Here is a 14,417-nt window from a genome sequence, read left to right on the forward strand (position 1 = left end):
GCTGCCCCATCTTTTACCTATTACACACCTTTACATGGCGCAACTCCACTATACATTCTCCAACTTCCATTTTTCAGATGTTAATGACGCACTTTGATGTCCTGGAGAATCACCTAACAGATTGAGAGAGCTCGGTGAGGGCTGCCATTTTCTTGAGGGCCATCTGGGAAAATCCCCCAATCACTATTGTTTACTGCCGGCCGTTGTGGCCGAGTGGTTCTAGGCGCTTCAGTCTGGAACCGCGCGACCGCCACGGTTGCAGGTTCGAATCCTGTCTCGGGCATGGATGTGTGTGATGTCCTTAGGTTAGTTAGGTTTAAGTAGTTCTAAGTTCTAGGGGACTGATGACCTCAGATGTTAAGTCCCATAGTGCTCAGAGCCATTTGAACCAAGCCACTAGTGTTTACTGACAAAGAGGAGTATCATACAATCCGAAATGGATGGAAACATGGCTGCAGTCTAGTAGAAAAGAAACCGTTAAAGCTTACAGAAGAATCATGTGAAATTACTTTAACAATTGAAATTTGTATTGGAACAGTCATTGGTATTTACAGTTGTTGCCACAAGACTCGGGAATGATACATTACTTTTGTTGACACATACGTCAGTTAGAGTACATAGACTTGCAACACTTCCAGCACTAACGTTAAATATATCAGTAGGAGAAACAATAAGGAGCGTGACAGAATCGCAGCGTTTAAGCAATTGCGGGGCTGGAAAATGTGGTAGCGGTTCCTATCATAGAAAAATGAAGGAAATACTGATGAAAAGCTCTCGTGTTTCCAGCCGGATACAGTGTTAAGATACAGCGACGTTTCGATGAGTGTCGTGTTCATCATCGGTATCATACTCATCACTTTGATTCACGATAAGTAGGACACTCGTCGAAACGTCGCGGAATCTCAACACTGCCACCTGGTTGAAAATTCGTAAGCTTTTTACCAGTAGTATACTTGGGAAAAGTCTACATCACACAGCGGCCATATTATAAACTTTATAGCACGAGCTAATTTACGACTGAAAGAACTTTCAAAGTAAAACATTAACGTGGAATAAGAGGCGGCCACAGTTTTTGTCACATCTATGACGATGTTCACTCTTTATAAAAATATTAGAGATCTTGACTAAACATTATTACAAAAGTGAAAGAAATGAATCACTCTGAGTATTTACTAGCGTTCATGGATATTAGCGTTACTGTAATGTTCGTTTCACGACTTTATGTGAGTGGTAGCGGTTACATGTGTTTCTAAAAGTACTTTTTCACTTTTGTTTCAGGAGGATCTCCCACCAGAACAGATCCAACGTAAGTACCAACACTTGATGTTAAGCAGAAAATTATAAGCTTTATAAATGTGATTCCCTATCTGCATTGCTGGAACACTCTTTCACAGAATGATAAATATCAGAAGTAATGATTCAAAAATCACCTTTGTAATAATTATTTTAAATGGCAATTTAATACTGTCTGCTTCCCAGGCAGAGAATCAAATCTGATTTATTTTTAACTTACCTCATCCAGTTTTGGTTCTAACATGTCAATGTTCCACTCTTATCGAAGAAGCCGTCCGAGAACCCAACACGGCTCTTATTTATAGCTTCAGTCTGCTAGTGCCTATGTCTCAGTTTTACAAACTTTTTAGTGAAAGTAATTCATCGTAGTTACACGTGATATTTATCTGACTCTTCTTGTCTTCCTTTCGAGCACTGATGAAGTTTTAAATAATTGTATGTAACAAATGATCCTTAAGAAATGTGGTCACAAGCAGTGAAATGTTACTTAGTAATTGCCCGAGAGAAACAGGGAATTAAAAAGTGTGTAGCTGACAGTTACTGCCTTTCTTGAGTATATTTCTGCATTGTCTGAGTGTTGAAAATACTGCTACACTTAAGAACAAATGAGAAACGTAGTTTACTGTACCACAGACCTTGCCGCTCCTGTCAGCGGTTTTTGAGTCTCCCAGTAGACGCAAGTACGAAAAATTATCTCTGATACCTGTTTGTCATACTCCAATCTCTCTGTGACAGTATAAATTTGCTCTTCTACTGCTTCATTCAGCGACAAGGTGTCGTAGTAGATGTTTCATTAACTTGTCTCCTCGTGTGGTAGTGGTTTCCGATCAGCTTCTTTCTTCTCTTGTTGTTTCTGGTACTCCACCTCGTAGCATTTATTTTTCTCCTTAGTTTTTAACATGTCTCGTTGTCATAATATTTTAGGTGTTTCTATTTCTTTTTATCTTTTAACTTGGTCCACGTTTCACTTCCATGTAATACCTTTTTACAGATGACTACTTCTTGGCTTTTTTTTCACAACTTCGAGACAATATTTCATACCAGCTAATCTCTTTTGCCGAAGAACGCTTTCGTTCTCTCTATGTCCACCTAACTCACATAGCTTTCTTGAGTTGATCGTCCTATATAATCTTGCTTCTTAGCTAGAAGTCTATTTTTCAGTTCTACGACTGTATCTTTCCACACTTTGATTCGTGACAAGTCACTTACAGTTTTTAATTACCTTCTTCTTAGCCTTCTTTATCCTTGGCGCACCTCCTCTGCCGTTTGTTTCATGCAGCAGACCTTCTTAGTTACTCCACTTGTTCGTCTTGTGAGCTGCAGTGTCCGCGAACCTGCCCATTGGTATCTGTTACTTTTAATTTCTCTTCTGAAATATGCTTTCAGTTTCTTTGTTGTCTTTTCGACTTTCACAAAAAATCAATACTAATAAGCAACAACTCTGCGTGACATTTGTATTAACACTATCTTGGCTCTCTTGATCTTCGCCTGTTCTCATTACCACTTGGTTTCTGTGCGTACTGTGGAATGTCACCTATTACTACACTTCATTCTCATTGAACTTGAGGTTCCGAAAATGTTATCCCAACCCACGTTACAGAAAGGCGTCTGTAGGCCCACAAATATAGTAAAAGTGCTCCCAGGTTTCTTTATTTTTCCTTCCGTTAGCGCAAAGTCAGAATATCCGATCTCGTAGGTATTCGTTTTCTGAAACCAAAGTAATCTAGTCTCTGTATGCTGATCTTTTCATAGATGGTTGAGGGACCTCGGTTGTTCAGTACAGAACGTCAAATCAAACGCCTTTCAGCCGTCCAATTTCCAAACTGTTACTTTATTGGGCTACGAATTTCGGCGATTTATTACGCCATCTTCAGACCCCCTGACCGACGAGTAGGAAGATTCCCACCTCGGTTCCGGTAAAAATAGGGGTCAGCATTCAAAGCTGGTCTCTGTAGATTTTTGATACAGTGATCACTTCAGACACCAGTCTTTGAATGCTGGGTCCTATTCTCACTGGGACCGAGGATGGATTCATCATACACGTCGGTCAGGGGGCCTGAAGATGGCGTAATATATCGCCGAAACTGGTAGCCCAATAAAGTAACAGTATGGAAATTTGACGGCTGAAATGTGTTTGATTTGACATTCTTATAAATAGATATCAAGTGAGTCTTAATTTTTTTCCCCATGATCTTCTGCATATTACGCTGGTCAGCACCCTACAAGATTTAGTCGACCGAGATTTCGTCTTTAGTTTGGTGACGATGCGTGCATCGTAATCTGATGGTAAATCACGTGTTTTGCAGACTTCCGACGGCAGACCAAACAGCTTGGTCCTGTACCTCTCATTGCATTAGAGTATAGACTCGAGAATGGTTCAGTTTCACAATATGGTATCCTGTGTTTTGCAGTGCTGAAGAAGGCCTTCGATGCCTTCGACCAGCAGAAGAAGGGCTCCATCGGCACGGACATGGTGCGGACCATCCTGGAGATGTTGGGCCTCAAGCTGGACGAGAAGCAGCTCCAGGACATCATCGACGAGGTGGACGCAGACGGTGCGCGCCCGCAACTCTTCCTCCTCTTGTTGCGTAGTCTATAGGCACAAAAGAAATACATATTTAGAAACTTCATTTCCATATCGTATTATACACTAGTAGTAGTAGATGTAACATGTTTCGGAACGATAAGGTAAACAAACTTTTTTTAATGTGATCATTTGCATAGTCTTAGTTTTCAGTATTCACAGCAGAATTTATACGTATTCAATGCAGTTTAACTGAAAATGTTTGCCGAAGTGGTGCAGAAGAAATTAAATACAGAAATGTAGTTAGGTCTGGCTATTGCAAGGCGTGGAAACGTACACCTGTCAACAACAAGTTTTACTGTGACGTTTGTTCTGTCTGTTGGCAGTATTAAGTTAGTGTCATGTTTCATTTGAGTTAGACTGAAAACGAACAGCGCAGTACACAGCTTTTAAACATATTGTAGGGACAAGATCAGTTTGGGAACAAGAGATGCGATTCTGGCACTGAGACTCGTTATCGAAAAGCAAATTCCAGAAAAATAAACCAACTTTCATTGCCTTTGTAGACATGGAAAAAGCATCTGATAACGTTATCTGGCAAGAGATGTTCAGAGTGCCGAGGAAAAGTGGAATAAAAACAGCCGTGTGATACTCAGTTTCTATAAGAATGAGATAGCAGTGATTAGGAACTGTCACCAGGAACAAGAAGCAAATATTCGATAAATAGTACAATTCTCAAGGCTGTCAATTCAACTAAGTACCTGCGTGTTAAAATCACGAACAACTTCAGTTGGAAAGACCACATAGGTAATATTGTGGGGAAGGCGAGCCAAAGGTTGCGTTTCATTGGGAGAACACTTAGAAGATGCAAAAAGTCCACTAAAGAGACAGCTTACACTACACTCGTTCGTCCCCTGTTAGAATATTGCTGCGCGGTGTGGGATCCTTACCAGGTGGGATTGACGGAGGACATCGGAAGGGTGCAAAAAAGGGCAGCTCGTTTTGTAATAGGGGAGAGAGTGTGGCAGATATGATACGCGAGTTGGGATGGAAGTCATTAAAGCAAAGACGTTTTTCGTCGCGGCGAGATCTATTTACGAAATTTCAGTCACCAACTTTCTCTTCCGAATGCGAAAATATAATGTTGAGCCCAACCTACATAGGTAGGAATGATCATCAAAATAAAATAAGAGGAATCAGAGCTGGAACAGAAAGGTTTAGGTGTTCGTTTTTACCGCGCGCTGTTCGGGAGTGGAATGGTAGAGAGATAGTATGATTGTGATTCGATGAACCCTCTGCCAAGCACTTAAATGTGAATTGCAGAGTATTCATGTAGATGTAGATGTAGATGAGTACAGCGCCGTACCCCTGCAAAGAAGGGGATCTCGTCCCGGATCGCAGGCATACTCACTAACTGTGCTCGTCGGGGGCACTGCATGACCGCCATCCATCAGTGAACGAAAGATTCCATTCATCAAGAGTCCATGTTTCCCACTCACAGCACCATTCCAAACGCAGTCGTTTGCACTGTGTTGGCGGCGGGCTACGCATGTGACGATAATTCCCTAGTTTGGCTGCTGAAGTCTCTGGTCAGTGGTGCCAGATGACACAGAATGTTTCAGGGAGCCCATTACTTGTTCTGGGATAGAAAGCACAGATGTGAAGCGGTTAAGATATTTGGTGCACAATGTGTGGTGGTCAGACGTCGACCTGAACCTTGACGACAAGTACACCTGCCCTCTCGCCGCCACCCAGTCCAACATCGGCCCACTGCCACATCCCAATGTCCCACAAATCTGGATATTCCACGATTCGATCATCAGGCCAACTGGAGACCCGTAACGAAGCTCCTTTCAACGTCTATCAGGTGCCGCTAACTCTGTCTCAAACGAGTCACACGCCACATATGTGTCTTTCACTGTGATCACTCAACATTTGAAGTTGTTAACGCCCCTTGTATTTGTTACTCTACCAGGCATGGAAGCAACACTAAACACAAACAACACTAATGCACTGTGGCATCGTCCTACCTGTCACTGATGACTACAATTCTAATCACAATCTCTGATGCGAATGACATCCGACCACGTCGTCTGGGTACTTAATTTGTCTTATTGTCAGGCAGCAGTGAATATGTCAATGAGTTCTTGCAGCTAGAAACATAAAAACTGAAATTAAATTCATAATATTCTTATTTCCTCTATCTCTAGGTGGTTTACCACCATTTCTTGCATTCCTACCAAAATGAATTGTAATACAATCATTAATAGAAAACAACATAACAACTATTATAACTATTATTATTACACTTTATTATTACATACGTATTAGATTCTCAGCCTTAGTTACGTCATATACCGAAAATTCATGATCTATAAAGATAAAGTCTCAAAAATCAAGAATTATTCTTCCTATAACCGTAATAATTCCAACAATAGGATTGATTTCAACATCAACGTTAATCTCATTGTACTAAGGACTTAAGTTAATTAAACTAACAACCTTCAAAGTTATAACTGAAAGCATAATCTTTTAGCCCTTAGTAAAAATTTACACCTCTAGAATTGCAGTCTAGAATCATAATTGAATATAAGACCAGAATATGGTAAGAAAAAAAATATCTCATAAATAGATTTACAGTCTACCACCTAAAATTCAGCCATCTTACCGCAAAAATGATTATTCTCAACAAACCATAAGGACATTGGTGCTTTATATTTTCTACTTGGAGCATGAGCAGGAATAGTAGGAACATCAATAAGAATACTTATTCGTGCTCAACTTGGTCAACCAGGATCTCTAATTGAAGATGACCAGATTTATAATGTTACTATTACAGCCCACGCACTTGTAATAATTTTCTTCGTAGTAATACCTATTATAATTGGTGGATTTGGTAATTGACTTGTACAATTAATAATTGGTGCACCAGATATAGCATTCCCACGAATAAGTAATATATGTTTTTGATTACTGCCACCTTCATTAACCCTTCTTCTTACATCTTCTACAGGGTGTTAGAAGAAGGTACGGCCAAACTTTCAGGAAACATTTCTCACACACAAAGAAACAAAATATGTTATGTGGACATGTGTCTGGAAACGCTTACTTTCCATGTTAGAGCTCATTTTATTACTTCTCTAGCAAATCACATTAATCATAGAATGGAAACACACAGCAACAGAACGTACCAGCGTGACTTCAAACACTTTGTTACAGAAAATGTTCACAATGTTCTCCGTTAGCGAGGATACATGCATCCACCCTCCGTCGCACGGAATCCCTGATGCGCTGATGCAGCCCTCGAGAATGGCGTATTGTATCACAGCCGTCCACCATACGAGCACGAAGAGTCTCTACATTTGGTACCGGGGTTGCGTAGACAAGAGCTTTCAAATGCCCCCATAAATGAAAGTCAAGAGGGTTGAGGTCAGGAGAGCGTGGTGGCCATGGAATTGGTCCGCGTCTACCAATCCATCGGTCACCGAATCTGTTGTTGAGAAGCGTACGAACACTTCGACTGAAATGTGCAGGAGCTCCATCGCGCATGAACCACATGTTGTGTCGTACTTGTAAAGGCACATGTTGTAGCAGCACAGGTAGAGTATTCCGTATGAAATCGTGATAACGTGCTCCATTGAGCGTAGGTGGAAGAACATGGCGCCCAATCAAGACATCACCAACAATGCCTGCCCAAACGTTCACACAAAATCTGTGTTGATGACGTGATTGCACAATTGCGTGAGGATTGTCGTCAGCCCACACATGTTGATTGTGAAAATTTACAATTTGATCACGTTGGAATGAAGCCTCATCCGTAAAGAGAACATTTGCACTGAAATGAGGATTGATACATTGTCGGATGAACCATTCGCAGAAGTGTACCCGTGGAGGCCAATCAGCTGCTGATAGTGGCTGCACACGCTGTACGTGGTACGGAAACAACTGGTTCTCCCGTAGCACTCTCCATACAGTGACGTGGTCACCGTTACCTTGTACAGCAGCAACTTCTCTGACGCTGACATTAAGGGTTAACGTCAACTGCACGAAGAATTGCCTCGTCCATTGCAGGTGTCCTCGTCATTCTAGGTCTTCCCCAGTCGCGAGTCATAGGCTGGAATGTTCCGTGCTGCCTAAGACGCCGGTCAATTGCTTCGAACGTCTTCCTGTCGGGACACCTTCGTTCTGGAAATCTGTCTCGATACAAACGTACCGCGCCACGGCTATTTCCCCGTGCTAATCCATACATCAAATGGGCATCTGCCAACTCCGCATTTGTAAACATTGCACTGACTGCAAAACCACGTTCGTGATGAACACTAACCTGTTGATGCTACGTACTGATGTGCTTGATGCTAGTACTGTAGAGCAATGACTCGCATGTCACCACAAGCACCGAAGTCAACATTACCTTCCTTCAATTGGGCCAACTGGCGGTGAATCGAGGAAGTACAGTGCATACTGACGAAACTAAAATGAGCTCTAACATGGAACTTAAGCGTTTCCGGACACATGTCCACATAACATCTTTTCTTTATTTGTGTGTGAGGAATGTTTCCTGAAAGTTTTTCCGTACCTTTTTGTAACACCCTGTATAGTAGATCTAGCCATTAGGTTCAAGTTTGCTGAAATCTTAATACGTTGGACGGTAATTCGGTTTTGAAGATTCATAATTTGCGCTTTTCCTTCTCCGTTACCTGAACACTTACACTTATTCGACTTGCAGGCTCTGGGCAGCTGGAGTTCGACGAGTTCGTGCAGCTGGCGGCCAGATTCCTGGTGGAGGAGGACGCCGAGGCGATGCAGCAGGAGCTCCGGGAGGCGTTCAGGCTCTACGACAAGGAGGGTGAGGCGACGCAACCTCTGGTTACCCACTGCGAATACAGCATCCGAAAACCAACTTCTTCACCTCCGTTGTCGACACACACACACTTACTTTTTATACATTCACAAGGAACACTCTTATTACGGGATCTGCAACGCCACTTAGCAAACTATGTGCAGCTTGCTGTTCAAATATTTCATTGTGCCAACTCTGCTGACGTCCGTTTTTGGGTGTTTGTCATAAATAACACAGACTCATTCTTGGGATTTGTCGTTAATAATATGAATTTGAAACCGAAAAAGAAGACAATCGAAGCTTTTGAAGTGTAGTGAAACAGAAGGGTACTGAAAATTAAAGGCACTGGTGAGATAAGAAATGAAGATGTTTTCCGTAAAATACACAAGGAAAGGACTTGTGGAAAACACTGACTCTACGGAGGGACATAATGACAGAACATGTGCTAATACATAAGAGAATAACTTTCATACTCCTGGAATTGTACCACGAAATAATTGAGAACATTCGATGTAAGTGCTACTCTGAAATGAGAGGAGGTTGGCACAGCAATCCCACTCCCCTCCAAATTCTCTCTCCCCTCCCCCTTCTCTCTCCCCTCCCCCCCCCCCCCAATCTTCCCGTTCTCTCCAAAAGGACTCCTCTAAAGGAGCTGCAACATTCACGCAGCGAACATTAGATAGTAGAATCACTTTCACTTCGATGATACTTTCTAAACTTAATATATTTTGCACAGGTGATACCTGGTGCCCCACAGCTCGTATGTATTTGAGGAAAGTTCTTTTTTAAGAAATAACAAGAGCTACTCATGAAATAAACCTTTATTTACTGCCACTTAGACCAGCCGACGTGCATCGTGTATCATAAAATTATCTGTTTGACCCTCAATGCTATCGTTCTTACTCTGGTGTCAGAGAAAAGAAATTAAGAAACATGCTGAATCACTGATACTGTCGTCAACAATGCAATTCTGGTCCTGCGGTAGCGTTCTCGCTTTCGGCGCACGGGGTCGGGGGTCGATTCCCGGCGGGGTCAGGGATTTTTTCTGCCACGTGATGACTGGGTGTTGCGTGTTCTCCATCATTATTTCATCATCACTGACTCGCAAGTCGCCGAAGTGGCGTCAACTAAAAACAAGTTGCAATACAGCGGCCGCACTTCCCCGCCTGGGGCATCCCGGCCAAAAATGCCATACGATCATTTCATTTCATTAATAAACTAAAATGAATTAATATTGTTAAATAACTTCCGTACAGTGTCCACACTTAGGTTCTGTCCTCTTGGTAGGGACACTTCATTTGGTCAAGAGTACATCCCGCAAAGAAGGATGGTACCTGTATATAAACGGTCTTCTTCTTCTTCCTAGCGCCTTCCAGTTGAAACGGGGTCGGTTTTTTGGATCACATCATGCCATTTCTTACGATCTAAATTTTCCCGTGGATTTAGGGTTCTTGATCGTAGAGCTGAGTTTATAGTGTCTAGCCACCTAAATTCATGTCTCTTACTGTTGTATGACAGGTTGAGCTGATGACTGAACTGAACACGACCCGTACGATGTGTCCATACTAACGAAGTATCCATTCTTGCATCTTCCCATTGATTCGAGACACTCAAACTAGTTGTCGAATCGTTGTGTTGTTGATATGGTCGACCAGAGAAATGTCTAAGATCTTCTCAGTATCAGCCGGCCAGAGTGGCCGAGCGGTTCTAGGCTCTACAGTCTGAACCACGCAACCGCTACGGCGGGTTCGAATCCTGCCTCGAGCATGGATGGGTGTGATGTCCTTAGGTTGGTTAGGTTTAAGTAGTTCTAAGTTCTAGGGGACTGATGACCTCAGAAGTGAAGTCCCATAGTGGTCAGCGCCATTTGAACCATTTGTTTCTCAGTATCAGCATTTTCATAACACAGAGTGAGTCTCAGGACTCCCAGGGGCGGGCCAACATTTGATACCATATAATGCAACTGCTCTCAACATTCTTTCATTTTCTTATCTTTGGTTTTAGGCCTACTGGGATCTTATTATCACAAAGAACATCAGTAAGTCTCTGAATCGCATTCTATTAGCTGTGATTCCGCACTCACATAGTCGTTACTCAGTGATCGAGATCGTCGGTACTGGAATGTATTCACCTTGGTGAGAGAATTGCCATTAATTTGCGTAATTCGAGGAGAATTTAAACGGATGTCAAATCGATGCATCTTTCGACTTGAGTTTGAAGATCCTTCCAGGTATTCGCCTCAAGCATCATACCTTCAGCGTATAGCATTGTCACGATACATACTTCTGTAGGCTGCTCGTTAAGATATCCACTGCGGTAACATGAGCGGTGGAGACATAGTTGAGCCGTGATGATCGCTAATAGTAACAGGGCAGCTGTCAGTCAGCTCTGTTAGTGAATTTGAATAGCAATTTAAGCCAGTGTATGTAAGTTTCAGGAACTTAATGATCGCGAAAAGCATACCATATCATCTGAAGTGATAGGCGATCGAATGCCTTCCCAAGGTCAAGAAAGGCAAACTGTAGTGACCTCCTTTTCTCAAGAAATTTCTCCATCAGCTGACAAAAATTACTTGTATCGTGCTACATCCCTGCTCAAACCCACATTGATTTATTGAGAACTGGTCCATATTTCGCAGTCTGTTGACAAGGATATGTTCAAATATCATAATAGTGTGGGAGAGGAGCAGAAATGGACGGTAGTTGGTTCATACAGCAGGGCCACCTTTGCCTTTAAAAGTAGGTACTCTGATACTGAATGACAAATCGGTGGGTATGTGTTACACAATAAGAAAAGTATTCAAATTAGGAATTGTGTACATATGTCTTGAGGCTATATTCATCCAGTATTTTAGAACGAGAGCATATAGCGGCTTGAAAAATACTTTTACACATAATCTGTAACATTTCCGAAATTTTTATTTTGCTGGCACTCCCCCGTCCCCCACCCCCCACACGTACACATACATACAAAATAATGGAAAAGAAAAGAAATTTATCAATTACTGGACTTTCGCTTTTCATGTACTAGAACTTCAGTACCAAGCGTGACATCTTAATCTGTTAATTCTTCATTACTATTTCAGTTCATAATAGTTTTGTAGACAGTATCTACATATACCACTGAATTTTCCTGCACTGTTATATCATTGTGCGACACATACTTCAGGGGGTAGGACGTCATATACGTTGATATGGGTGGAAAACTAGCTTTTGTTAAAATGGAACGCAAATCGCTCGGACGTTACTCGTCCAGTGTGTGACAATGAACAAACTTCAAACGTAACTGAAACCTTTTCTAAACTTTCCTGTTAATTTATGGGCGGATAACCCGAAGCTAATTAAAGCCAACATAATTACGGTTCTGTGTCTTTAAACGTAAGGGCTTTACATACCTAACCTCAAATACTTAACACATTACGTCATTTGTAAAGCAATCAGGCGCTAGAAATTGTTTTGTACATGGGTGTTAGATTCTTTCGATTCTTTAAATAATCGATTCTCTTTATTCTTCATACTTTAAAGATTCTTTAAAGAATTTGATTCTTTAAAGAATCGAGGGTTGGCTGCATATATCTGGGTACAATACCGTTGATCTGTTAATAGTGAATTAACGAAGTAAACTTTTCGAGTAACGGATTAACTTTAAATTAACTTTTAAAAACGTTAACGGACCGTGTAACTTCTTTTAAGTTTCTTTGAGACCGTTATTCGACAATTAGGTACCTGCTATTTATGGCATGACGCCGCACCGCCCGTGGAAACCATGCTCTGACAAGTGCGGTTCATGTAGGTGTGTGGCTAGCCAGGTTGCGCGAGACAGATGTAAGCAATCGAGTGCAAGCGAGAATGACTAGGTAAAGGCTGTTTGTTGTTGTTTCTTTTCCGAGTTCGCCTTAAGTATGGTCCGCGCAGGGTACGCTAGTCAATGTGCAGTGACCAATTTTCGTCCAAAACGCTAGACAAGATCATTCGTTTCTTCGGAAACCTTTTCTTGTCTGAAACCTTTCGGCCAGTCAGCGATGAAAGAATCGAAGTGTTTACCCTGCTGTCTTTCTCAAACGATTTTGCAGAAACTATTCGATAAAAAAATTAACTTTTGCTTTACTTATAGCTTTACACGTCTGGTTCATGATCATGTGTCCATCATTTTGTTAATGGTCATTGTTATTGTGATATTTATGTAAAAGTAATAGAGTGTGCGAAATTCGAACAAGTTAGCAAAAAATATAGGTCGCTAAGATTTTTCCTTTGGTGCATTTACATAATATGTTGCAGCGTATGAAATTCAGCTAACATATTGAATTTTTCTTTAGACTTGGGTTGAGGTCTCTATCCGTCACCAATCTCGAGAAAACTGATCTGACATAGCACATTCATTTGGGATCGCGCCGCGCCAGTGATAAAGCCAGAGTGAATTATCCACAACATTCCTTACATTTCATACACGGTTTGAGATATCGAAATGAGATTTTGGTAAATGATAGCACGCAAAAAGAAGAGTACTTCGCCATTTCGTTATCACGCAAAACTTCATTATCTACCGTGTTATTCCACTAACTACAGACTTTTTCGATTAAAGAATGCAATTTTTTTAGGGTCAGCGATAGATGGTGAAATAAGAAATGCTATAGGTTTTGGAATAACATAAGAGAAGACATAACACGTTTATTTTGTACCGAGAATGTGCTTTTTTATAAGCTATTGACTTTATTTTTCCTCAGTTCCTCACTTAACAAACTTAAAATAAATCTCTTTTTCAGAATTCTTTTGCAATTTTGTTTACAAGTTGGGAGAACAAGTACTTTTCGATTATAAACTTGTGCTTGCCTAAAAAATCAGCAGTCAGAGCTCACATTTCGAGCTTCAACAATTTGAAACAATACATACAAAAAGCAGATGAACAGCGGTATGTCCAGTTTGAAGAAACAGTGAGGGTAGGCTCCAGCCGAGGAAAGCCAAAACAGAAAATCAATCTTGGGGATTCAGATATCGACTGCAGATCCAGTAGAAGCAGTTACAAAAATAAGACAGTCTGCAGAATCTTTTGGCATTGCAGAAATTGGCACTGCTGTGTCTCAAGACAGTATCGACCAATGCAAAGTAAACTTTTTGTTGCGAACAAGTCATCAAATCAAAGTCGTCTGAGAATCTGACAAAAACTTAAAACCTCAGTGAAAGTTCAAGGTCGAGGAGAACTTTGGGAGGACACACTGTTGATGGGCAAATTTGATAAGAGCAACATCTTATTAAGTAGACACCTTTTCACTGAAATTCAAATTAAGCTACCTGCGGTATTTCTTGTGGAACAGGTTTCAGCAAATTTGTTTATTAAATATAATAGCACAACACCATCGGATGTTGCAGTGGAACGACTGTTTTTTCGTGGGCAAAGACATTCTTGTCTCCTAAACGAGCCTCGCTCTCGGATGCAAAGTTTAACATGTTGATATTCATGAATGGAAATATGCACCTTATGTCAGATATTATCTGATGCTCCTGTACAGTAATTTGTGTCTCCCATGATTTGACATTGGCAACTAAATAATTATAAAACTAAATGATTAAATCGTTCAACTGTTCTTTTTTAGTTATGTCGATATTCTACCTAAACTTCCACTACCAAGATATTTTTATTTAAGTAACAGTATTGCATTTGGTTCACTTGCTCATCTCACTACATTCACAACATAAAGTTTACTATTACAAGTTAACGACTGACGTTAACTTCTGATAAATCTCTTGTAAAGTCGGCTCCCAT

The 14,417-nt window shown here is 41.1% G+C and overlaps 1 protein-coding gene across 1 annotated transcript in view; it reads left to right on the forward strand.

Moving 5' to 3' along the window:
• Nucleotides 1-14,417, forward strand: part of LOC126176772 (troponin C, isoallergen Bla g 6.0101) — a 64,605-nt gene that overhangs the window by 36,231 nt on the left and 13,957 nt on the right. Inside the window, exons 2-4 of the mRNA XM_049923941.1 lie at nucleotides 1,279-1,306; nucleotides 3,705-3,848; nucleotides 8,544-8,663. Coding sequence (XP_049779898.1) covers nucleotides 1,279-1,306; nucleotides 3,705-3,848; nucleotides 8,544-8,663 — 292 coding nt within the window. The remainder of the gene's footprint in view (nucleotides 1-1,278; nucleotides 1,307-3,704; nucleotides 3,849-8,543; nucleotides 8,664-14,417) is intronic.

Source organism: Schistocerca cancellata, chromosome 3 (assembly GCF_023864275.1).
Source record: "Schistocerca cancellata isolate TAMUIC-IGC-003103 chromosome 3, iqSchCanc2.1, whole genome shotgun sequence".
Classification (NCBI taxonomy): domain Eukaryota; kingdom Metazoa; phylum Arthropoda; class Insecta; order Orthoptera; family Acrididae; genus Schistocerca; species Schistocerca cancellata.